This window comes from Pan paniscus, chromosome 1 (assembly GCF_029289425.2).
Source record: "Pan paniscus chromosome 1, NHGRI_mPanPan1-v2.0_pri, whole genome shotgun sequence".
Taxonomy (NCBI): Eukaryota; Metazoa; Chordata; class Mammalia; order Primates; family Hominidae; genus Pan; species Pan paniscus.
The window spans coordinates 1,113,260-1,140,618 of NC_073249.2; the positions used below are offsets into that span (position 1 = coordinate 1,113,260).

The following is a 27,359-nucleotide window of genomic DNA, read 5'->3' on the forward strand; positions in this document are numbered from 1 at the left end:
ATCATAGAGAAAGGAATGAGCAAAAATATGATGCTGCTTACATTAACTCCTCATTCACCCTGTAATGTTTCTGCATAACAGAATCTGATGTAGATATAAGAATATGTATTTCTTTCCTAAAATAAGTTTCAATTTGTTTACTTACTAAGCCAGGTAGCAGTTTATTAAGCAGAATCTATTTACTTAGGCACTATAGAGCCTAGTGGCTAATAGCCTCTTAAACTCTCTAAGCGAATACAAAATTTTACCTTATTTTGTCTAATTAATGTCTTGCATCCTTTACTTATAGCATAAGAACTCCTCAATAGAAAAAGCTGCATTTCTTCTCAAATGAATTGCCACAAAAGTTTAAAGGACATATCCAGCTACCAGCGACCGACAACGGAATGTTCAAAAGACTATGTGTATCTCCACCACAATACCCAGGTATCTGAACACGCACCACTACAAATGCATGTCTTTAGATTGTGATACGCTTTTCTGTTTCTATATCCCCAATAGGAAAAAAATGTTTTTTTAGCCCTATCACAGATTATTTTTGTATTTTAATCTGGAAATTCGTAAATCTATGAATTCTGACTTCTAAACTTCTATATCATCCTCAGATCTGTTCAGCAGAATGACTTTCTCTTGCTTACAATAATATCTTGCTATTCGGATTTTTACTGTCTCTGATTTCATGCTGCTTTTGGGTCCACATTAGGTATTATTATGAGTTGTAAAAGCAGGCTTTAAAAAAATACAGCACCTGATGCATCTAATATTAACATTAGCACTTCCAGTCAATTTTGAACTTCTCTTAGCAATACATTTTTATATATCATTATATTAGTAATTTTACTCATTCTCTACTGAAATAAAACTCCTTAGCACACCAGGGATAGGAGACTGTTACAGGACTGGAATCAAGTAAAAAAACTCAATTGTCAGGGAAAAAATGATATTAATATATAATAATTGCTTATTTTATGTCTAAATTATGAACATTAAATAGTTGTATTATTAGAAGATAATTTCATAGTTTAAGGTCCTTAATATATATTGCCACAATGTTCTTTTTAAAATGTTTGTACCATATTTCATGTATGCCTACAATATGTTATGATGTCCAATTCACCAAAATATGGTTAACATTTATTACTATTGTTTTTCATTTTCCAATTGTGAAAGGCTAAATAATCATTTTTCATTAAAGTTTCATATATATCTTCATATTTTGTTAAATATTTATTTCTATAGTATAAAACATTTAGTTAACATGCTATAATAAAATTAACCCGAACATTTATTTCATTAAAATGTGTTTTTCTAGTTTTTGCTATGAATAACATTATTTAGGGGAGAGGCGCTCAGGGGAGTGGGTCCGAGCGGCAGCTGAGCCTGGGAGAGGAGGCCCCTGAGCCAGCCCCATCCCTGAGCTGCTGATGGGAGAGGAGGAGTCCCCTGAACCAGCCCCGTAGCTGAGGGGTTGATGGTAGAGGAGGCCCCAGAGCCAGCCCCATCCCTGAGCTGCTGATGGGAGAGGAGGAGTCCCCTGAACCAGCCCCGTAGCTGAGGGGTTGATGGTAGAGGAGGCCCCAGAGCCAGCCCCATCCCTGAGCTGCTGATGGGAGAGGAGGAGGCCTGACAGTCGGGAGCAAGAAGGGAGACTGCGGTAACCACCCCGTCCCCAGGGGGCCTCTCGCCCCATACCTCGGTCTGGAAGGCGTGCCCAGCTGCCCTTCCGCAGGAGACACCAGTGTGTAGAGCAGAGCCCTTCCTTTCGAGAGGGTCTTCACGCTCTCATCGTGGTCGGCGGTCGCGGGAGAGGGGCCCTCCCGGACCCGCAAGCACGCCCACCACTGCCAAAGACGCCGCAGCTGGTCTCGCAGCAGCGCGTCCTCCGGCAGCCCCAGCGAGTGAGCCCGGGGCGCGGGTGCGGAAGATGATAAACGGGCTCCCCCTGGTGGCCGCAGCGGGTCCTGAAGGAGCGCGTCCTCCAGGAGCCCCGCGAGTTAGCCCAGGGCGCAGGTGCGGAAGATGATAAACAGGCGCCACCTGGTGGCCGGGTCGGTGATCGGCCCCAAGAGCAACAAAGACAAGTGGGAACCTGGGCCAAGGCGCCTGTGGCAAGGGGGTGAGTGCTTGGACCCTGCCAGAAGGACGTCTCGGGTTGCCGGAGGGTCATCTGCAATGTAGGCAAGCACCGGGAGGCGGTACCGCCAAAAATCAACGCTCTCGAAAAAAATAAACGAGAAGGACTAAGAGAACCAGCTGCTGTGCGTCTTGGGGTGTGACTGGTTCACCCTCCACGGTCCATGCATATCACCTTTGAGCTCCTGGGCAGGAAAACCCTTGAGTTCCCGAAGGATAATAACATCCAGCCATTCCCCTCCCACATGTCTGGCACATGGCCCACCAGCTCTGCCACACTCTTAGATTTCTGCACGAGAACCGGCTGACCCACGCACACCTGAAAACCGAGAACATCCTGCATGTGGATTCTGAGTTAAACACTGTCTACAGCAAGCACAGGAGCGATGAGAAGTCAATGAGGAGCACCAGCGTCCGAGTGGCTGACTTCCCCAATGCCACCTCTGACCGTGAGCATCACACCGCCATGGTGACCACGGTCACTGTCGCCTGCCTGAACTGATCCTTGATCTGGGCTGGACACGCCCCTGCCATGTCCAGGGCATGGGCTACCTTCTCTTTAAGTACTACCAGGTTTCACACTCTTCCAGACCTGTGAAAACCAAGAGCGCCTGGTGATGTTGAAGACCCTACGGCCCATCCCATTATGCGTGATCTCCTGTACCAAGAAGCAGAAATATTTCTACAAATGGGGCCTAGTTTGGGATGAGAACAGCTCTGACAGCCCATATGTGAAGAACTGCAAACGTCTGAAGAGTGACATGCTCCAAGACTCTCTGGAGCACGTGCAGCTGTTTGAGCTGATGCGGAGGGTGGTAAAATTGGACGCTGCCCAGCACATCACTCTGGCTGAGACTCTTCTGCACCCCCTCTTTGCTGGCCTGGCAACCTCAGTCGTCGTCCTTCCACACAAGCCACAACCCAAGCAGATGACAGGCGCAGGACACTGCATGAGGAGAGCGGAACTGGGCTGCCCAATCCCCATTCTCCAGCCCCTACCACCAGGTCCCAGGGCGAGAACAACCCAATGAGCAGTACAATGTGAAGGAAGGCAGGAGCCTGCGGGGGAGCAGACTTGATGCCCAGCTGCCAGAAGGCAGATTTGACTCAAGCTGTTCATACGTGTTTTTTGTTTTTGTTTTTGTTTCGTTTTTTGTTTGTTTGTTTTTTTGAGATGGAGTCTCGCTCTGTCTCCCAGGCTGGAGGGCAGCGGCGTGATCTTGGCTCACTGCAAGCTCCGCCTCCCGGGTTCACGCCATTCTCCTGCCTCAGCCTCCTGAGTAGCTGGGACTGCAGCCGCCCGCTACCACGCCCGGCTAATTTTTTTGTATTTTTAGTAGAGATGGGGTTGCACCATGTTAGCCAGGATGGTCTCGATCTGCTGACCTCGTGATCCGCCCACCTAGGCCTCCGAAAGTGTTGGGATTACAGGCGTGAGCCACCGCGCCTGGCCCATACGTTTTAAACTTACAAAGTGTGTCTTAGTGTTTGTAAAAAAAAAAAAAAAAAAAAAAGGAAAAAATTAAATGAATTCTCAATAGAAATATTTATTATCTTCTTTGAAATAACTATTAGGATAAATTGCTAGAAGAGTTTGTAAAACATCATCCTATATGTATAAAATGAAATAAGGCAATTTTTATGATATTCCTATCTAATATTGTATAGTTGCTTCTAGCATAGGATGAGTAATTCAATTTTAACACAACTTATATCTGTATATATGTGTGTACGTATATATGCGTGTGTGCATATATATGTGTATCTATAAAATTTTACTAAACAAAGGTGTTGACAAACCAGGCAAAGAATAATGATTTCATATGGAATTTGTGAATTTTTGATGTGATTGTTAGCAATATAATTTAACAAAATTTTATAAAAATAAACATAGATTTGTCTTTTATACAATGGATGTGTGATTGTATTTTTAAGGATATTCTCATAAGTCTTACAATTTTGGTGTTAGGGAATAGGACGCCTTGGGTAACTTCTACTTCCTGTAACTGTTGCATGATTATAATTGGTACCATAGAAGGAACACTACATTTTTAGAGGTACGTGTTTACAACACAAACACATACTATTGTTTATTATTAACAATGTTTCTGAAATATTCACTTCTTATATGTGGTAAGATAGAAGCTTTGATTTCTTTCTAGGAAACCTCTCGTGAGCATCCTTCAGGCGTTTAACATAGAAATAGAACACACATTCAGGAATTTTCCTATTCATTTTTTATGTAGAAAGTTACTTTTGAGCATATTTTTCATGGCCGCCAGAACATCTTTATTCCTAAAGCTGTAGATGAAAGGGTTGAGTGTGGGCGTGAGGATCGTATAGAATATTGCCAGGAACTTATCCTGGCCTGGAGTGTGGTATGATTTAGGTCTCATATATGTAAAAATGAATGGCCCATAGTACATCGTGACCACAATCATGTGGAAGGAACAAGTGGAAAATGACTTTTTCCTTGCCTCTGATGATTTCATCTGGAGGACAGTAAGAATAATTTGGCCATAAGAAGCAGAGATCAAGGAGAAAGGGATCAGCAGGAAGATCACAGCACTTACACAAACCCCTCGTTCATAGCGTGTCGTGTCTGCACAGGACAACTTTAACATGGCAGGGACTTCACAGAAGAAGTGATCAATTGCCCTAGAGCCACAGAAGGGAAACTGCAGTGCATAAGCTGTGTGGACTGTGGAGTTGAAAACCCCAATGAGCCAGGAGCCTCCAGCCATGAGAGCGCTGGCATACTCCTTCATAAGAATCGGATAGCGCAGCGGGTGACAGATAGCCACATAGCGATCACAGGACATTGCAGCCAGGAGAAGGCACTCACCACCCAGGAGGGTGAGGGACAGAAATACCTGGAACCCACAACCTGCAAATGAAATAGTTCTGCTGCCTGACAGAAAGTTAGTGACCATTTTGGGAACGATGTTGGAAACATGCAAGATATCCATAAAGGAGAGATGGCTGAGCAGAAAATACACTGGAGTGTGGAGTCGGGAGTCACTGCGAATGAGGAGGATCATGAGCGTATTTTCTGTTACACTCATAATGAAAATGACAAATAAAAATGAGAAGAAGACCACACTTGTTGGGGAAGAAGAGAACAATCCCAAAAGTAAGAAATCACTGCTGAAAGTGTGATTCTGATGGCCCATCATGAATTCTCTATTTTTTAACCTAAAAAGAAATAATGAATTAATAATAAAGAAAAAATATTAGTGTAAATCTTAATCTAACAATAATATACCTGCATAATAAAATGAGAGTTAGTGATGCATGTTTTGTAATCAACATCAAAAGACTCTTAGCCAGTTTTTGGAGTGGGCATGTTTTACAAGCTGGGCATTTCTTTCTTCAAATAATCGATGATATTCAGTATATTGAGTGGGCCCTTGGCTCCATCTTGAGTCTCATAATCTTAATTAATTCCACATAATTTACTCAAATCTACTCTTTTCTCAAATGTCACTTTCTCAAGGAGGCCTACCCTTGCACACCCTTTAAAAAATTGTAGGGCTCCCACTTAAACCCTAATTTCCTGGTCCTCCTTGCTCTGCTCCATTTTCACATGTTTGCATGTCACTTTTCACCTTCTAGTACATTAAATAATAAACACACTGGTTATATTTACTGTTTATTTTCATTCTATGCCAGAATTTTTACTTCACAATGAGAGATCCTTGTTCTGTTCACTGGTATAACCAACTGCCTGGAACAGAGCCTAGTGCATAGCAGTTACTCAAGAATGTTGAATATTTGAATGAAATGAATGAACTGTGGAACTTATCTTTCTGTCTATTGCATTTATTATTTAGATTAAACTTATAGAAAATAAAATGTATAATTCTAAGAATTTCCAAAATAATAAGTAATGAAATATTGTCACAAAACTCAATATGTTTATAATTTGAAACACTATATTTTAAATGTAAAAAATAGAAGTATCATCTAGTCAACATCAACAATGTGTCTTTAAGGTTGTATTTCATATTTACCTGTTTGGTTAACTTGTTGAAATTGAAGTATAATATATTGATTCTATATGTGGGATAGTAGCTGTTCATATTATTTATTTATATTTTGATGGTGGTTACTTAAATGTTTACATAAGAGTTATTTGTGCACCTTCTGTATGTATAACATTTCCCTCAATATGCATAAATACATACATATATACTTTCACATATTAATACGTAAATTATAAAATTTATAAATACATTAGTCCAGGTTTCTGTCTTTCAAGATGCTTTATGATCATCAAAACAAATAACAAACATTAAAAAATTATTTTCCATCTTATTAACAACTACTTGTTCGAATAAAATGAGCTTAGATTTTCCCTTTTGTAAAATAAATGCAGAAGTATGTCACCGACAATATATAAATGATTATTTTAATTTTTGTGAATATTGAGATTCTTCATAAATAAACAGATCACTTAATCCTATTTTAATTTCCTTGAATAACAACAGTTGCGTGCTATGACCTAGAAGATTTAGAAAAGATAAGCACCTCAATGAAGTTTATAAATGTATGTGTAATTAGTCCTGCCTCTTTTTTATGTTGTTGTTTTGTTTTGTTTATTTGTTTTTGAGACAGAATCTTGCTCTGTTGCCCATGCTGGAGTGTAGTGGTGTGATCTCAGCTCACTGAAACCTCAGCCTCCTGGAGTCAAGCAATTCTCGAGCCTCAGCCTCCAAGTAGCTTGGAATACAGGCGCCACTACCAAACCCGGCTAAGTTTTGTATTTTACTAGAAATGGGGTTTCACCATGTTGGTCAGGCTGGTCTCGAACTCTTGACTTCAAATGATCCACCCACCTTGGCCTCCCAAAGTGCTGGGATTACAGGCGTGAGCCACCGCGCCCAGCCATTCCTTTCCGTTTTGACTGTTTTGACCCACGGCTTTGTAAAATGTGATGATACACAGAGATTCAGACTTCAGGGCAGTGGTGCCCTGCATGAGCTGATCGTAAATAAATTTACAAAATCAATAAACACTGCTGACAACTCAAATCAACACACCTGTATCCGAAGTTAACTTTTCCCCACTCCCTGGAGTTATATCATTCTTCTCGTTTTACTTGTTTAATCAATGATTTACTTTATTATCATAATTCCATGTCCTACTGAATCATATGTCCTTAGCTGACTTCTGGCCCATTTTAGGTCTCATTAATTGCTTTTTACGAGAAGGAGTTAATTGTTTTAGTGGTCTTTGATGTAAAAATATTTTCAGCTATGCATAAATTCTCCTTCTCTGTATTTCATACTGGCTTTTACATTTTTTAGAGTTCATATCATCTATGCAATAATACCTATATTTTTTCTTCAGAAATTGGAAGCAATCCACAATTTATTTCTTATCTCCCTCATCATCTTACTTCCAACACCGTATGTCCACTACTATGAGGCACCTCATATTTCTGCAACTTTTTTTCATATCTCTTGGCTTAACCAGTCAGTCAGGGATCTGAAATATACTCCCATGATGATGGAATGATTCAAGAAAGTGTATCCTCTATGTTACCCAGGAGTATTTCAATTTTGGGTGAAATCTGCCGTTGTATGCAAAGAGAAATGTTCTCAATTCCATGTTTGAAAGTGGAGAAAACACGTGTCACCTATCCTATAGCTTGTTCCCCACACATGAAACTCTTTGACGAGGTAAAGTTCATTTATCACCCATCTAGCTCCAAGTATACCTTGTTAATAATATTAAATGTTGGAGAAAAATACACACTCTACATCCATGTCTTTTCTATAAGCTTGGAGATTAATCAGAGAACATGCTCTCCTCAGGATTTTGTCTTAAGTTTTTCAGCTTTGTGGCTCTGTAATTTTTAGGAAATTCCTAGTTTCCCAAAAGTCTGTTTACATCTTTATATATACTTCAAGTTTTATCATTTGGAAGAAGCAGTCAGGCAGGTCAGTCTGAAATTTAACCAGTGTACATTATACTTCACATAAACTGAGCATAAAAGAGCCACTTTGATTTGAAGAAACGCAGGTCATGATTATAGAGAAAGAAATATAGAGTGACACCAGCATAAATCGTGTACATAATTTCATACTAAGTTTAATACAAAAGAAGAGCCCACATTTTTTTCCAGACACATCACACTTCCTTCAAATGATAACTGTATGTGATTAAATGTCTGTGTGTGTGTGTGTTTGGGTGTGGGTATGTGTGTGTGAGACTTTACCATATCTAAAAATGTCTTCATTTAGGAACAATCATTTAGGCTCCTTAAATTATTTAGCCAACTATTCCAAATATTTGTACATGTAGCCAAATTGTTTCATTTTGTCAGTGGAACTACTTCAGAGTTCATATGTTTATTCCCATTAGTGAATCAAACTGTTCCTATCTGTTTACTGTGCAAATGTTCCATTGAATTTACTCCTGCTTGGAAATTATATTCTAGGTACAGACACCATCATACCCCAGTCTCCTTTTGTACTCTTCACTCATTGACTCACTACACTCAAATCCTTCTGAGCATTTTATATTTAAGAAGATTGTTAAAACACACTACATATTCATTAATTTAGATTTATTTCAACTAAAAAATACTTTTTAATTTATCTACCAGATCTCTCATTATACTGATAAAGCATACAACATGTTTCTTTAAATTTTGATTTATACAGACGTCGATTGTTCACTAATATTGACATGACTTGACATTCAAATATTAAGTAGTTATTTATTTGTTCCTACATTATTTCTTTACATTACATGCTTGACTGCAAGACAAGCACAAGACAAAAGAAAATCACTAAATCAATTATGATAAGCTTTATCATAAGCTTAAAATATCAGACTTAATGAGTTAGTGACTGACTATTTTTAAAAAGGGGTCACTGGTATTTCACTGGACTACAGTGGAATTTCATAGGAGAGGCAAAACTCAAATACTAAATTAACCTAAATCTGGATGAAATTTAACTATTACTTTATCTAGAGCAGACATGGATATAATAGAAATATAATGGATGTTACCTAGCCCAGGAATTCGTACGCTATTGACTCAAACATTTTATTAAGCAAATAACAATATCATCAATACCCTACTGCTTTGAAGAGATAAACAGGAAAATTTAATGGAAATGCAATATCCCAAAAATATTTCATTTTTTTGTCTTACATGAAACACCAATCAGATATGAAATTATATCTGAAATATCCATTAAATTATGTCTGAAATGAATTTCTATGAAATGAAGATCATGACAGTACCTGCCTGATAAAGTTGTTTTGAATATTAGATGAGACTCATTAAATACCCCCACTACAAACACACACACACACACACACACACACACACACACAGACCGAGTGAAGGGGGGGAATAGAGCCTGGCACACAGTCAATACTCAGGATGATTATTATTGCTACTACTATTATTACTATATTAGTATTCCTATAATTACTATATTCTTACTCTTTTTTGTCTCTTAAATACACATGTAAGGGGTTATATACCGGGGGAGGGAGAAAATGAGCTAGCTAGGGAGAGGAAAAGAGGGGCAGGAAGGAAAGGAATGAAAGAAGAGAGATTCAGGATATGATAGAATGTAGCTATGTAAAGCAAAGTACAATATAATGCGTGAATCAGAAGTATATTTTGTACTCACTGTCCAGAAAATTGACTCATTAAGCTGGGGAGAAAGAAACTCACCACACTGAATGAGAATGTTTAGGTCGGCTTCCTCACCCACATGCACACATGAAAATGAGTGTGAAAGAGCAAATGAAGACTTTGAAATCAAATAACCTGAGCTGCTTACAATCTCATTTTATGCCAGCCATTTGATGTTTTAATTCACCATTTTTTTTGGCCCTTCTAACTTTTCAATTCCATACAATCATTACGGAGTGAGTGACCACATGTCTTCTCCTGGTTACTGCCACCTGATTTAAGGGATTCCTATAATTACTGTCTCCCGAGGAGCTGGGACTACAGGCGCGCATGACCACGCCCGGATAATTTTTTTTATTTTTAGTAGAGACGGGATTTCACCGTGTTAGCCAGGATGGTCTCGATCTCCTGACCTCGTGATCCGCCCGCCTTGGCCTCCCAAAGTGCTAGGATTACAGGCATGAGGCACCGTGCCAGGCCCATCCTGTTTCTTTAGCATATGGATATGATGATGTATGTCCCTGAAATGTTCCTGTAACCACTTCATAGGGACAAAACTCAAGGGATTAAGGAGCCGAAGACTGTCTGCTACCAGGCAATTTCCTGTTGATCACCAATCACAAAAGCTGCCCTGATTGGCCAAAATCAACACTTAATTCTTATGAAGAAAAAAAGCTGCCCTGATTGGCCAAAATCAACACTTAATTCTTATGAAGAAATTAAAAATGATGCTTGTTTTAAGGGAAATGCTTCAACATCCGTCTCAGAAAAGATTTTATCTCTAAGACTTCAAGGGCACAGGCAACAAGATAAAAACACACAAATGGGGCTATATTAAACTAAACACCTGCACAGAAGAGAAAACATTCAACTCAATGAAAAAACACCCCGCAAAATTGAAGAAAATATTTGCAAATTATTCTTCTGACAAAAGATTAATATATAGTATATGCGAGGAACTCAATAGCAAATAAAACCCCATAATCCAATTGAAAATAGGTAAATGATCTAAATACCCATTTCTCAGAAGAAGACATAAAAATAGCCAAATATTTGAAAAAATGTTCAACATCACTAATCATAAGGGAAATATAAATCAAAACCAAAATGACATATAATTTCACTGCAATTAGAGTGGTCATTATCAAAAAAGACAAAAAATAACAAATGCTGGTGAGGATGTAGAGAAAGAGACATCTTATACAGTGTTGATGGGAATGTAAATTAGTATAGCTATTATAAAGAACACTATGAAACTAAAAATATAGATCTATCATATGATCCAGCAATTCAACTACTGGGCATATATACAAAGGAAAGGAAATTAGCCTATTGAAGGGACATCTGTACCTCAATGTTTAGTGCCACACTGTTCACAATATCCAAGATATGGAATCAACTACATGTTCATCAACCAATGAATAGTTAAAGAAAATGTGGTATGTATACACAATGGAATACTATTCAGTCATAAAAAGAATAAAATCTTGTAGTTGGTGGCAACATGGATGAGCCTGGATGACATTATGTTGAGTTCAATAAACCAGGGCACAGAAGGATGTATACTACATGTTCTCATTCATATACAGAAGGTTAAAAAACCTGATCTCATAGAGGTAGAGAGTAGAATAGTATTTACTCGAGGCTGGGAAACATGGGGGCCTAAAGAGAAGAGAGAGAAGTTGCTCAATGAGTACAAATTTATAACTATGTTGGAAGAATAAGTTCTAGTGTTCTATAGCACTCTAGGATGATTATCGTTAATGATAATTTTTTCTATCTTTTCAAATAGCTAGAAGAAAGGATTTTCAATGTTCCCAACACACACACACACACACACACACAAACACACACACACACCCTCAATGTTTAAGGTGATTAATATGCTAATAACCCTGATTTGATCATTAAACTTTGTATGTATCCAAATATTACTCTGTACCCCATAAATTTGTACAAGAATTGTGTGTCAATTAACTTTTTAAATCCTTGTTTAATGTTGAAGTCCCTACTGACCAGGTCTCTGTTACTGATGATAGAACTGAATTCTCTCTTATTATGCACTTAATGCTGTTAGAAAAAAGAGAAAGATTTTCTTATTATAGTGCAGGTGATTGAAAAAAACTGAGATGATTTCTAGAAATTAGGGAAATGTCTTTTGTGTGGGAGTTAGCAGGCTATTTAACTCTGTTACCTGTTCTACCACAGAACACAAAGCAAAGTCCAGCAAGTGTGAGATGAACCAAGCTAGAGTTAGCAGAGATGAGAAAATAAGCTTTGCTGATCAAATATTTCTCTGTCTGAAACATGAAATAGATATCACCCAAGCCTAATACTTAGAAGTCTCGAAGGACTGAAAACATCAACTGCATATGGGGTGTGTGCGCCTGACAAGGAAATGACTCCATGGCTCAAGCCTCATCAAGCACTTTTCCTTGAGAACGCTGCACAAAACAGGGGGCATCTTGCTTGTCACAAAGAATCAAGCTAGTTTGTTCCCACTAAAGTCTATTGTTGAAACCATTCTCAGTGTAGCCACATTTAACTAATGTTGGGAGCAATCAAGAGATTAAAAACTCTGTCTTGGCAGTAGATTTTGACTGATAGTGGTCTCAAATGGAAATGAATAAATGCTAGCTATGTTTTTGAAACACCAGTACTGCCAAAGGAAACCTAAGTCTGGTTGTACCACTCGGAATTTGTGTGTTGTAGAACTGTAAGTAACCCCTAGACCATTGAGACTGCAGTAGAAGGAATTTGGCCACAAATTGTATGCATCAATGTACAATCTCCAATTTCCCCTAGAGATCAAAAAAGCAATAGCATTATGCTGAGGGAAAGAAAATTCAATCCGAAGGCGATGTCAAGGTTAAAAGACCACGGTGGACAAACAATCTTTTCAGAGGCCAAAATAAGGGGTATATAACAAGTTAACCTATATGACTTCTCCACTGGCAGCAGAGAAACTCTTTACCATTGCTATCAGTCAAAGATCTTCGGATTATTGTGTGTTAATGTAGTAAATTTCAACTGGGTGTACAACTATTTAGTCAACTATTATCTTACTTGTTACATTTATATTACCTTTCAGTTTTTAATAGTAAAAATAATATAATAAGTAACATTGAGTTTCCAAATTTTTATATTTAAATCAAAACTAAAATTCTATGCTAAAGATAATGTTTATATTTATTTTAAGTTATTTCAAATGATTTTAAATGGTGTTTCATTTATCTAAATAAAATGGCATGATTTAATTTGCTTTATTGAATAAATATGTGAAAATCAAGCCTACTACAGGCATATCTTAAAGTTCTATACTAAATTCACTTTAGTACATTATGTATGTATGCAGATTATATTAGAATGTTACACATTTTGTGTTCAGAATTTACAGAAGAAATATATTGATGAGAAAGAATCATTGAAGAAGGCAAATGAGTTGATCTGGGAATAGAAAACCTAGTACAGTAGTCTGTGATAATCGTTTGCTACCCTTAATGCATCTATTAGATTTTATATTGGCGGAATCTTCAACCTACTGTAATTCCAGTATGTTTTACTCAAAGTATTTAGCACCCGCTTTTATAGGATAGAAACACAAAAATTATAATGACAATTAAGTTAATTCCCTGCCTCAAATTTCTCCGTGTATAAATCCATTTCAGTCCTAACACTAGATTCCTTTTTCTGTAACCACAACTTTGCATTTGCAGACATTCTGCTAGGTCACATTCTTTTAAATTAAAAAAAAATTCATAAAATTTGCCTACATTTAGTTCTCATTTCCGGTGAAGCTGAAGTATTTATATTTATATAAATTGAGCTATTCTGCATCTTTTTCATAAGTTGGATTATTTCTTGCACATAAACACTCTTCCCCAGCACTTCTAAGGGCTTCAATTTCTTCCATTCTCCCAAGATTTTACATGTAAATCTTCCCTCCATGGAGACTTTCCTGTTCTCTTAAAGAGGATGACTCTCTCCCCCTCAGAATCTGCTCTGTCAGAATATCATGTTTAATCTACAGTTTAGCTGCTTATGTTTATGTGGACCGTCTGCTCCTTCCTGATAAGGGCTGACTGCAGGTGTACCCTAGCGCGCTCTGAACAAAACCTGCGCCTTCCTATGTGACCTGACCCTGAAGTCCTCCCGGGGTATCCATCTCCCACCACATTTGACCTTACCACGTTCCGCTCCGCACAGGACATTCCAGGCAGGGCCTTTCACATTTAGCACACTGGGCTCAACACCCCTTCCTCCCTCATGGTGTCCAGCTGCTGTTCATGCTACTCAGATGTTTGTTTCAATGTCATGTCCCTGAGAGTGACTCAGAGGCATTGGGTGATACTCAGTTCAGCGATTTCCTTCCGATTAGCTGACAGTTTATAGGGAGAAGGGGATATGTGATTTGAAAGGAGCAAGGAAAAGGATGAAAGACACCTTCCCAGTTGGAAGTCCTGTAGCATGTGGCTTGTGGGAGAGAAAACGGCCACCCTTTCATAGGGCACCATGAGGACTCATGTCCCTAGGGGATGCCTGAGAAAAAAGTGAGGAGAACCTGCAGCAATACCTTGTGTGAAGGAGGAAAACCATGTGACAACATCTTGAACACTAGTAGAAGAAATGATGGCGATTTCAAATGAGTGTGCATGTGTATATGTGTGGGGTGGGGGCAGGTGCTCACTGAAACACTATGAAAACTAGCTCTTTCCTGAGTGCAAGCTTTTTAAAGTCAGGCAGTTGAATTCAGGTCTGTATAAAAGTGGATAGTGAATTTTACCCCAATAAGCTTGTCTCCATTTTTTTAAAAAAATGAGAATGAACACTAAGCCAATTCTGGAAGGTTATGGTTATAACTAAAATAATAAAATGAAGGTGAAATATTAAGCAAAATACAGTTGCAAATTAAGTACTAAATGAATGAGAGGTATTTGTGTTTATTACTGTTATTATAGTTATTTCATAAGAAGTTATACTCTCTTTACTCCATCTAGGCGAGGGTTAAACCAACTCACTTAATGTTTCTGAAAGAATATGGAAGTTGGCTATTTGATGAAATTACCCTATGATCAAATTATGCCTATGTTTATAGAAATGAACCAGGTTTAAAGTGTAATAAATTGGCTTTAGATACCCTAAAGCACAACCTGCAGGCCCGGGGTAAATGCCTCAACCAGGCTTTCTTCCACAATCCCCAGGGGACGCCACTTCCACAGTACTGCAGGGACCTGCCAACCTGGATCTCACTGGCTCCTGCTCCCTGAGAGCGTCTGCTCTACATTCCTCTGCTCCTTAACATGGGAGAAAATTTTCGCAACCTACTCATCTGACAAAGGGCTAATATCCAGAATCTACAGTGAACTCAAACAAATTTACAAGAAAAAAACAAACAACCCCATCAAAAAGTGGGCGAAGGACATGAACAGGCACTTCTCAAAAGAAGACATTTATGCAGCCAAAAAACACATGAAAAAATGCTCATCATCACTGGCCATCAGAGAAATGCAAATCAAAACCACTATGAGATATCATCTCACACCAGTTAGAATGGCAATCATTAAAAAGTCAGGAAACAACAGGTGCTGGAGAGGATGTGGAGAAATAGGAACACTTTTACACTGTTGGTGGGACTGTAAACTAGTTCAACCATTGTGGAAGTCAGTGTGGCCATTCCTCAGGGATCTAGAACTAGAAATACCATTTGACCCAGCCATCCCATTACTGGGTATATACCCAAATGACTATAAATCATGCTGCTATAAAGACACATGCACACGTATGTTTATTGCGGCATTATTCACAATAGCAAAGACTTGGAACCAACCCAAATGTCCAACAATGATAGACTGGATTAAGAAAATGTGGCACATATACACCATGGAATACTATGCAGCCATAAAAAATGATGAGTTCATATCCTTTGTAGGGACATGGATGAAATTGGAAACCATCATTCTCAGTAAACTATCGCAAGAACAAAAAACCAAACACCGCATATTCTCACTCATAGGTGGGAATTGAACAATGAGATCACATGGACACAGGAAGGGGAATATCATACTCTGGGGACTGTGGTGGGGAGGGGGGAGGGATAGCATTGGGAGATATAGCTAATGCTAGATGACGAGTTAGTGGGTGCAGCGCACCAGCATGGCACATGTATACATATGTAACTAACCTGCACAATGTGCACATGTACCCTAAAACTTAAAGTATAATAAAAAAGAAAAAAAAAAGAAAAAAAAAAGTTGTGAAGGAAAAGATTCAGACTAAAAAAAAGCAAAATTAAAAAAAAAAAACAGTCTCTAAGTATGTGAAATTATTGTATTACAATTGATTTTTGGATTTAATTTTTTGTTTTTGGAGATCACATGAGTATATATTTATAAAGAAATTGATATAGAAATAAACGTATGTTTATGTTTGTTTCCTTCGTAAAATCAGCAGTCTCTTCAACATGCCAAATTTCTTGCCTGAAAATTACTGTATCTATATAATCATTTACCTGTAAAGGAGTGAAAGACATGCCATTCCCCAAATACCAAATTGGAATATTGATTACTTTGAATTAAAAACATAGGAGCAATGGTTATTTCAGAAAGGGCCAGCTGATCATTCTCTTCCTACATGTGCGAAGCCATAGAGATTCCTCGGGAGGTTCACCCTCCATGTACCAGCTGAGAAAATAGCCCTTACACCAGACACTGGGATCCGGGGGTGCAATGGATCAGAATGAATATACTTAGCGAAGTAACCCTTCTACGAGTTTTACTCCCCTTCACATACATCCTAATGACTCACCTAGAAATGTACTGCTGTTACACCATCCCCTTTGTCTTGTCATGTCTTCTTAAATTTATCATTCTTTTTCGAGAAAATACAAAATTTCTCTCTTTGGCCACTTCCTCAGATTTCATGCTCTTGTGAAGAAGCCCCTGTATATGTAAAATTAATAAAATCTGTGTGTTTTTAGTGGCATCATTCCTCCAGTGAAGTGTAATGTTCTGTTACAACTCATAATTAAAACAAACAGATTTATAGCTTTAAGCAGAATGCAGGAGGTGGAAGAGATGTACTAAATACCTGGTTTAATAAAACAGCAAATCTTGAGGCATTGAATGATAACACATGTGTCAGGAAATATAATAACAAATGACCCAATATACGATTTTATTTCCAAAATTCCAAGTAGTCCTATGAATGCCATAGATTGCCTATTAGTTAATGACCAAGTTGTTTTCGCTTTGGAAGCATATACAAATTTTTTTTTCCAAAAACTGAAGAAGACAGTTTACATCAATAGGCAATAGATAATAAGCTAACGCAAGAGGCCTCAACATTATTAGTCATCAGGAAAATGCAAATTAAAAGCAAACTGAGTTCCTACTACACTCAGAAGAATTGCTAAAATGAAGAAAACATCGACATTTGGAGCAACAGGAACTTGAGTGCATTGTCAGCGGCAGTATAAGAGTAAACAACCACTTTGAAAACAGTTTACTGAAGAGTTCACCAGACACCTACCAAGAAAAATAAAAACATATGATTACAAATAGGAGATTAACATACATTTCAGTCACCAGAACTTCAAACTGAAAATAGCCCAGATGTCCATCAGCAAAATAATGGATAAACAAATGATGAAATTTTCAGAAAACAAAATACTACTTAGCAGTAAAAAACAGCAATGTAACAATGAGGTAAAAATGTGGAGGGATTTTAGAAATACATTAAGCTGAAAGAAGGAAACAAGATTCAAGACCATACTATTTGTTTCCTTTGATGTGAAATTTTAGAATAGCCCAAACTAACGAACAGAGATAAAAATTAGAGCAGTGGATGTATCTTAGGCCTGGGGTATCACTGGAAAAGGGCCTGCAGGACGTTTCTGAGGTGGTGAAAATGGTGTCTCTTCCTAATGGGTGAATTACCAGGGTAGATATTTGTGGAAATTAGTTGAAAAGGAACATCTTAAATGCGAGCATTCTACTGTGTGTAAGCTACACTTCAATTTGAAACAAATGGCAACAACTTTCAAAACTGCTTGAATGGTTAATTCATTCTTTGAACAAAAAATTATTGTGAGGTATGATGTAAAACCATCTTAAAAGGATTAGTGAGTTCACCGATTTTTAACAATCCATGATTTGATTGGATAATGATAGCTGAATAAATGAACCCGAGGAAGGAAGATTCATCTGCAATTCAAAGCAACACATAAACACACACACACACACACAGAGAGAGAGAGAGAGAGAGAGAGACAACAGATGTAGATATAAAAGTGTATATTCCTTATTTCTAGGAAATTCCACACAAACACTTTGCACAGTTTTGAATGTTGGGGCAAATATATAGTCTTATTCACGACTTAAGGCCACACACCGACCCATACACCTTGTCAGGGCTCCCTTGACCTCACTGTTCCTCACACTGTAGATGAGGGGGTTTAGTAAAGGGGTGAACATAGTATAGAAGGCTGACACAACCTTGTCGTGGTTAGTGGACCTGTGGGATTTGGGTCTCATATAGGTAAAAATGCCAGCTCCATAAAAGAGTCCCACCACAGCCACATGTGAAGAGCAGGTGGCAAAGGCCTTCTTGCGGGCTTCTGTAGAGCGCATGTGCAGAACAGCAGCGAGGATGAGACCATAGGAGGACAGGATGAGAGACAAGGGCACCAGGAGCATTAACACACAGCAGATGTACATGGCGTTTTCGAAGACTGAAGTGTCAGCACAAGCCAAACGCACCAGCACGGGGGTCTCGCAGAAGAAGTGATCGATCTCGTGTGCACCGCAATATGGGAAGCTCAGGGTAGCAACAGCCTGCAGGAGCCCGTCAGCTGCACCCAGGAGCCAACACGACATGGTCATCCTCAGGCACAGCTGCCAGCTCATGAGAGTGGGAGATCGGAGTGGGTGGCAGACAGCCGCATAGCGGTCATAGGCCATGGCTGCTAAGAGGAAGCACTCTCCACCACCCAGTGTGGGGAGGAAGAAGATCTGCACACCACAGCCAGCGCGGGAGATGGCCTTATTTCCGGTCAAGTAGTCAGCCGCCATTTTGGGCACAGTGGTGGAAACCAGCATCACGTCCATGAGGGAGAGTTGGCTCAGGAGGAAGTACATGGGCGTGTGGAGCCGGCGGTCCCGGTGAATCAGGAGAATCATGAGGGAATTGCCAAACAGGGAGGTCAAAACGATACTCAGAACCATCATGAAGAGGACTTGGTGGGCTCTGGTGTGGTTAAAGAGTCCTAGGAGAATGAAATAAGAGGTATAGCTCCCATTTTCCATGATTTCAAATAAGAGTGACACTGCAAATGGAGAAAAAGAAGACAGAGTGTTTATCCTTTATGGTACTCCATTTGAGTTACGTAGTAAAAAAATAGAAAAGTACTTGTGTGAAAGCGATGAAACCTATGTCAAATCTTTCATTTGCCACTTGCAGAATGTTCTAATTTGTGCATAAAATTAATTAAACTTTTTCTCATTTCCAAGGATTTCATAATAAATGCTTCTCAGGCTAAGTATTGATTAATTGTATATCACAAATCCACGTTCTGGATAAGTTGCAAGTAACCTGTCAGAATGGTTTTGCTTTATCTGGTACCATCATAAGTGAGTGAGAATGAAATGATTCACATAATTTGTCATTTTATTTGTGCTTGAGTTACATCATGCATAGTCAATATTTTAGAAGCTGAATTAAGTCAGTATATTTCATTATATAAAACTACATCCTTGACTGTGAAGGTTGTGGGTCTATAACATATCAAAACTCATTGAAACCTACCAAAATCAGGCAGTTTTCCCTGACTTAATCCAAGAAGACTTTTTTTCCTTTCTAAAGAGGGTGACTTATATTCTCAGGTCTGGAAAGGCTGAGTCTGCAGATGAAAACATAGTTAATTTGGAGTTGTGAACACATTTAGTCCTCCTTTATAGGTGATAGACTGAAAACAGTACTGACCTTCTTGGATATTTTTTATTTCTTTGCAGCGTAAGAGTATAATGGTAAACACACATTTTCATTAACTGTACAAGGTACTTTGTTGCAATGAGACTTTTTCTCATCAGTCCACAAGTATAACCTTTACCAGGTAAAGGAGAAAAAAGAAAACTAAGATCTTTATCCAATCACAGAGATAAATTAATGTCTTCTTCAGTCTCAAGAGAAATGAAATCTTTATAGACATTTTCATCTTAGATCTGCTGGTGCAGGAAGTTTTCTACCTTGTTGAATAAATGTCGCCACACCTGCAGAAGTATTGATGCTGATTCAATCTCAACAATATGGTCTAATTCAATAAAGTTATATGGCAGAAGGAGCCCATCTCTTCCATGCGCATTCCCTTTGCCTCCACTTTTTGTATCCACCCTAAACTAAAATGCCAGTCACGACTGGGAAAGGCAGTGCGGTTGCGTCAGTCAATACCAGAGTGCATTACTTGAGCATCATAATTGTACTGGCAGCACAATACCTGAGGGTTTTATTTGGTTGTTTAAAATTTAAACATCATGGAAATATACATATGTCCTTCTTGACAAATAAATTCTGCATTTGACAAAACTTTGTGATCTTCACACCTTCGTATCTCTAACATGCTCTATTTTTTTCTTTTTACTTCTTAGAAAATGCAATAACATGTACTTTCCACATGTAGGAACTATACAAAATCTCTAATTACAGCCCTTAGTGTCACTTTGCTGAAAGACCTCAAAACCCTCCTGACTCATTTCTTTCACTCAATATCTTCCATTTCTCCGTTTTTCCAACCTTCCTTAGTGTTGCAGCTTGATCAACTTTAAATATCTTTTAAAAAATCAGTCTGTAATGTCATAACTGTAGGTGTTGGACAAGTTTCTTAAATTATTTTTTCTATCATATTAACTATTTTTAAGTGCACAATCAGTACAGTGGCTTCAAGTATAATCATATTGCTGTATGACCATCCACAATATCCATCTATGAATCTCTTTTCACCTCCCTAAATTGAAATTCTGTACCCATTGTGAAATAACTCCCCATTCTTCTCACACACAGCCCCCAGCAACCACCATTCTATATTGTGTCTCTATAAATTTGAGTGTTTTAGAAACCTCATATAAATGGAATCATGTGGTATTGTGTGTGTGTGTGTGTGTGTGTGTGTGTGTGTGTCTGTGACTGGCTTATTTCACTTATCATAATGTCCTCAAGGTTCATCCCATGTGTCAGAATTTCCTTCCAAAGGGTGAATACTATTTCATTATCTGCATATATAACAGTTTGTTCAATTATCCAGTCATAGCCATTAACGTCGCTCCCACTCACTTCAGCTGTATGTTTAAGTATCAATTTAATGGAATGTTTCATGACAGATGTTAGTTTTTTTTATTTTGGTAAGGTAAACATATATAGCATAAAAATATAGCAATTTCAATTAATTAGCCGCTTAAATTGTGCCAGACTGGTTCATATGTTTTCAGAGAATAATCTCAACAACTTGCATGACTTTTCAGTTCAGGAAATACATTTTCTTATTATGAAGTTCCTACTATGGTTAAATAGTTTGTAAAATTTGATGTCATTAGCTTGTACCTTTTCAGTGAAAATAGATAATATTTCTATTCTTTATGTTTATGTGGAATAAAAATTCTTTATTTCCAGGTGTATAAAAATTATCAGTTTTTATCAGTCTAACTGGTCATCATGCCATAGCATTCAGATTATTTCACGAAATGATTAATTAAATGTGTTAAATAAAATTAGTAGATAACTGTATTTTTCTACGATGTGATAATATTAAATTATTTGCTTTATTGAAATTACTGTCTATATTTTTATGTTACAAAGCTAAGATAATTTGCCACTAATTAAAATGTTTATAAACCTACAAAAATGATTATTTGGGATAATTTTTTTTTTAAATTGGCCATGGATACAAAGAACAGTTAAATGAAAAATGAAGAATTAAATAATCTTGCTAATAAAATGTCCATAATTTCATTTAAAAGAGGGTTGAAAATTCAAGATTGACTAGTGTAGAAAGAAGTATGATAAAGTATTACCCTGAAAAATAAATATTTTCCTTTTCTTTCTTCACTATAGCTTAGAAAGCTAGAGAATTTTGAACTATATTTTCTTCTGTCCCCATAGTTTCTTACTTAGAATGGTGATAAAATGTGGACATTTTTACTTTAAATCACACTGATCTCTTTTGCAATGCTAGTAGAAGGCACGTATATATCCCTTCCTTTTTTCTCATCAATAATTCGTCAAGTAATCACAGAACACTGAGAACAATGCCTCTAACATTCCATTCTGTGCTTTTCTGATCCCTGTTGCCAAAACTTAATAGTAAAACTGTAACTCTCCTCCCCATGATACTGAAATGATTAATCAATTTGTCCTGTCAGAAAATAAATTGGAAACAGCCAAATCATATATTTGACAAAATTGACAGGTTATTACAGGAATTTAACCTGATGACTGTGTCAGCTAGCAAGTTTTGATTCTTCAGGTTGTAGAATGGATAATAGAATTTTATTTGTAAAATATGTAAAGATATATAGCTGTGAATTATCTAGAGTTCAAACTTTACAGGAAAATTATTAAATATTAAGTGATTAGTATTTACAGAATTACAGATTTTCTACTTACAGAAGATAAAAGTGATGACTCTTCCCAAAAGGCTGGATCCTGTCTGAGCAGCATCGAGAAAAGCTCTTCCAGCCTGGCTGTGTTGGCTTCACTTATATCAGTGTCTACAGTCTACTGTTTAGGGGTGTGGCCTAAATTAAATCTGATTAATAAACCAGAGAGGCATGAGCTTGCCACTTTGGTTGCCAAAGATGTTTAATTTTCAGGGACATTTTATAAATACCCATAATTTTAATATACTTCCAAAATGCTTTTGGAAAGCTGCGATTTATTGAAAGAAGAGAGAATTATTTAGGAGCAAAAATGAAATGTAAATAGATGTGCATGGAAAAGATGATGTTGAAAAATACATTAAAGGGTGAGGTAATGTGGCTCTGGCATTACTTGTGTGTAGTTTAATAGGATGGGAAGATTAAACAGTGTGATATTGAAAGACCAGCTCTTGTCAAAGAAAGTAGTTGAAATAAAAAGAAACCGTGGTAGAATCCATGATAGTTTCCTTATTGAACTAAACTTGACAGAATCTCTGCTGCTTTATAAGTATCAATATTTTTGCATCTGTGTGATATAATTGTATTTTTTAATATTTTGTATGTTTGTATCTATGTAATAAAATCAGTGATAACAACAATAGTAACAACAGATTGTATTCACTGTGCCAGGCAGTTTGCGGTTTGATTTTATCTGGGGCTGCCTTCTATGATTGTGTTATTTGTTCTTAATATTTTCTACTGTCAAGCACCCTTGGGATCCTGGCTCCACCTTTTGCAAGTTTAGTGAACTCAGGCTTCACTACCAGTATATATAAATCTCAGCCTCCAAAACTGTAAAAAAAAAATATTTAAACAACATTTCTCATGGAATAGATCATGGGGAAAGCTGCTCCTAGACAAAACGTGAGATATTGTAATTGCTTATTCCAAGTGAAGTTGTAATCACCATTGTTTTTGTTTAGAAGGCAAGCCCATCATAGATTTTAGTGACACCTCTGCCTTTGCATGTTGGATCTTACTGAAGTGGCTAATCCTACTCTGATTTAGAATGTTATTGATCACATGCAGTCTACAGTTAAAGTCAGGTTATCTTATTTCCTGTGAAAAAAAACAAATTCCTGGCTAAGTGCAAGCAGTAGGTTGTAGATATTTAGTATATCAAGTAACAAATAAAACTTTCAATGAAAGTTTACCTATCACTTATGATAAAAGTTTTATCTTTCCATGTTCTGAACACTGATGTCTCTGGGGTCCCAGGAGTATCAATACAATGGTGTAGTAACACAGGTGGCTACTGTCCAATGGGGGAAGTAGCCTTTTGCCTTAAGTAGATCAATCTCTCTGAAGGACTCTAGGGTGTGTGAGAATTAAGGCCAGACAAGCTGTGAGTCAGATGAGAAAAAGATGTATGTACTGCCCAGAGCTCCACAGAAAAACGGAAAGGACAGTGATGCTGGGTAGCTGAGTTGAGATTAACTACTATGTGGCACAATTTACGAAAACCAAAGAGAGGCTATGCTGAGTCCCTACACCACCAAGACCGTGATGTTCTGCCCACTCGCCTCCTGATGGCCTGTGGGGATAGACCAGCTTCCAGATTTCACACAGATGGGCTGTATGGAGGAGGCCACCTCCAAGGTGACCCTGCCAGAGGGCAAAGTCAAGAATCCACACACCAGCAAGACTGAGCAGGAGAAATAATTATCACTCAGAAATTCCTGAAAAAAAGACTGAGATGGAGACTTCGACATTCAGGAAGCTGACCAAGGAGAGTTCCTAGTCAATTCCTGTGGCATTAATGAAGCAAAGTTGGGCACTGGGAGAAGATGAACTGTGATGTAGTCACAACTACAGTCTTGGCTACTCCTTGGATGAACTGTGAGATTACCCTTCCATGTTGCCTTGTAGTAGGGCAGGTGGCCCCGCGTTTGTGTTCCCACAGGAGCATTGATTGCATGTGGCTGCCCCCAGGAAGAGAGCATAAGCTTGGGTGAGGCAGTTTACCTCAACTGGGAACAGTGACTTAAGAAGGACTTAGCTGAGAGCTGTCACATACTAATTCTCCTGGCAGCTGGGGGAACAAGTACTTCAGTGCTCAAGTGGGAAGGGGAGTGTGGAGAGCACATGACACTGTATAATGTACATTACACTGCATGAGCCAAACTCGATCAGAATTCAGTATGAAGGGAGCCCCAGTGCTATTCACACAGATGTGTTCTTGTAGCACAGAGCAGGGGGGCGGTCACATGGAGTGCAGGTATAGACGACATCTAGAAACAATGACCAAGGCACTAAAATATGTTTGCCTGGAAGTTCTAGTTCCAACTGAAAGGCACAAGTTGGTTTGGAATTTGCCAACTAGGAGTATGCTGGCCTGAGGAGCTGAAATGGAAACAGCTTCCCTCTCTTTCTGACCAGGCACTCCCTTGCACCACACACACTTATCTTACTGTATGCTTGTTAAGAGATTCTAGGGACTAATTTTGAAACCAGCCAGGCATGGAGACCCAGTGGCAAATTCTCTCCCTCTGAAAGATGACCTCAAGATGAATAATCTGCAGCCCAGCCACACTTGAGATGGTGCCAGTTGGCACTCTAGGTGGACAATAACTCAAGATAGCCATCGCAAAAAGACACGCAGACCCTACACTCTGCATAACCCCTGCAAACCTCCCACACCACGTTTCCCTTTTTAAGCCCCTGCCCTCAGCTCAAAGCTTTGAGATGGGTTTTTTTTTTTTGCTTTGTTTGTTTTGTTTTGTTTTTGAGGCTTGAGGCAGCCCATCTCCCATTTCCTAGCAATTGAAAAATAAAACTGCTTTGCTGTCACTGCATCCTACCTCTTTTGCAGTTTGCTTCTAGGTGGTGAGCAGCTGGACTTGCATACAGTTCCAGAAATACAGGAGGTCTAAATGTACTTTCTACAACATTAAGTCTATAATTTAGTGAAGAGAATTCTCAGCAAAGAAAAACAAAAGATCTAAATAGAAACGTAAGAGCCAAAAAAGGCAGACCAAATAGTAATAATAATAAAAAAAAATCCTCACTGTAGTTCAGTGTAATAACAAAATAAAGATGACAGGTGGAAGAGTTGGCAAACTTAAAGATAAACAAATAGGAATTACATAATCTAAATATAATGAGGAAAAAAGATTGAAAGGGTAATGAAAAGAGCTTCAGGGTCCCGTGGGACAATAACAAGAGAATTTTTGTCATTACATGTAATTTAAAGCTTGTCATGTAATTTTGAGTATGCATCCCATTTATTATTATGAACTGCCCACAGTTAGCCTGAATCATTTTTCTTGTGTGAAGTATGCAGCTAATTCGTGGTCTTAGCATAACGAATCTCCCTCTATTATTTATTATCTATGTGAATCTTTATATGTAACGTTGTTTGCGCTAGAATAATTCATCATTCTTATGTATTTTGGGGCATAGTACCTGAGAGATAGTTTTTGATCCTCACCCTCCTCCCACCTACTACCCTCCAATAAGCCCTGGTGTTTACTGTTACCTTCTTTGTGTCCATGTGCACTCAATGATTAGCTGCCACTTATGAGTGAGAACATTCAGTATTTGGTTTTCTGTTCCTGTGTTAGTTCACTAAGGACAATGGCCTCCAGCTGCATCCATGCAGCTGCAAAGGACATGATTTTGTTCTTTTTTGTGGCTGTGTGGTATTCCATGCTTTATATGTATGAGATTGGTGTAAAAGTAATTGCGGTTTTTGCCATTGAAAGTACTCAGTCATGGGATTGCTGGGTCGAATGGTAGCTCTGTTTTCAGTTTTGTGAGAAATTTTCAAATTGTTCCACGGTGGCTTAACTAATTTGCATTTTCACCAGCAGTGTATAAGCATTCCCTTTTCTCTGCAACCCTCCCAGCATCTGTTGTTTTGATTTTTTTTTTACTTTCTAATAATAAATAGCCATTCTGACGGGTGTGAGATGGTATCTCATTGTGGTTTTCATTTGTATTTCTCTAATAATTAGTGATAAGCATTTTTCCATATGCTTGTAGACCACATGTATGTCTTGTTTTGAGAAGTGTCTGTTCCTGCCCTTTGCCTATTTTTTAATGGAATTCCTTTTTTTGGCTTGTTGATTTGTTTAAGTTCCTTATAGATTCTGGATATTAAACCTTCATTGGACACATGGTTTGCAAATTTTTTCCCATTCTCTACATTGTCTGTTTATTCTGTTTATAGTTTCTTTTGATGTTAGAAGGCCTTTGGTTAAATTAGGTCCCACTTGCCAATATTTATTTTTGTTGCAATTGCTTTTGGAGTCTTCCTTACGAAACCTTTGCCAAGGCCTATGTCCAGAATGGTATTTCCGTAGGTATTCTTCTAGAGTTTATCTTTAAGTTTTACATTTAAGTCTTTAATCCATCTTGAGTTGATTTTTGTACATGGTGAAATAAAGACATCTAGTTTCAATGCTCTGCATATGGCTAGTCAGTTATCCCAGAGTCTCTATTGAACAGAAAATCCTTTCCCCATTGCTTGTTATTGTCGACTTTGTCAGATCAGTTGGTTATAGGTGTGCAGCTTTGTGTCAGGATCTTCTAAGCTGTCCCATTGGTCTATAAGTCTGTTTTTGTACCAGTACCATGCTGTTTTGGTTACTGTAGCCTTGTAGTACAGTTTGAAATCTGATAGTGTGATTCCTCCAACTCTTTTCTTTTGGCTTGAGATTGATATGACCATTCGGTTAGTTTTGGCCTTTCAGTTAGTTTGGTCATTAGATTAGTTTTTTCTAATTCTGTGAAAAATGACATTGGTACTTTGGTAGAAATAGCATTGAATCTGTAAATTGCTTTGTACAGTATGGGCATTTTAACAATATTAATTCTTCCTATGTATAAGCATGGAATGTTTTTCCATTTATTTGTGTCATCTCTGATTTATTTTGGCA

The 27,359-nt window shown here is 38.1% G+C and overlaps 3 protein-coding genes across 16 annotated transcripts in view; all 3 read right to left on the minus strand.

Moving 5' to 3' along the window:
- LOC100989812 (olfactory receptor 2L13) overlaps positions 1 to 1,905 on the minus strand; it is a 174,767-nt gene extending 172,862 nt beyond the window's left edge. For all 11 annotated transcript variants that reach the window (XM_034950494.3, XM_055117075.2, XM_055117149.2 and 8 more), the window contains exon 1: positions 1,693 to 1,905. The gene's annotated coding sequence lies outside the window, so the exon portion shown is untranslated. The remainder of the gene's footprint in view (positions 1 to 1,692) is intronic.
- Positions 1,693 to 14,263, minus strand: LOC100991478 (olfactory receptor 2AJ1). Its single transcript, XM_057303028.2, has 2 exons — positions 13,984 to 14,263; positions 1,693 to 5,328 (listed from the first exon to the last, which is right to left on the minus strand). The coding sequence occupies exon 2, from the start codon at positions 5,307 to 5,309 to the stop codon at positions 4,365 to 4,367; it is 945 nt and encodes a 314-aa protein (XP_057159011.2). The 5' UTR covers positions 5,310 to 5,328; positions 13,984 to 14,263; the 3' UTR covers positions 1,693 to 4,364.
- Positions 14,264 to 16,940: 2,677 nt separating this feature from the next.
- LOC129392906 (E3 ubiquitin-protein ligase TRIM58) overlaps positions 16,941 to 27,359 on the minus strand; it is a 60,938-nt gene continuing 50,519 nt past the window's right edge. For 2 of the 4 annotated variants that reach the window (XM_034950410.3, XM_055091847.2), the window contains exon 6: positions 16,941 to 19,118. In XM_034950410.3, coding sequence (XP_034806301.3) covers positions 18,160 to 19,118 — 959 coding nt within the window. In that variant the 3' untranslated portion in view covers positions 16,941 to 18,159. The remainder of the gene's footprint in view (positions 19,119 to 27,359) is intronic. The other 2 variants (XM_055091781.2, XM_034950414.3) reach the window with 2 other exon arrangements.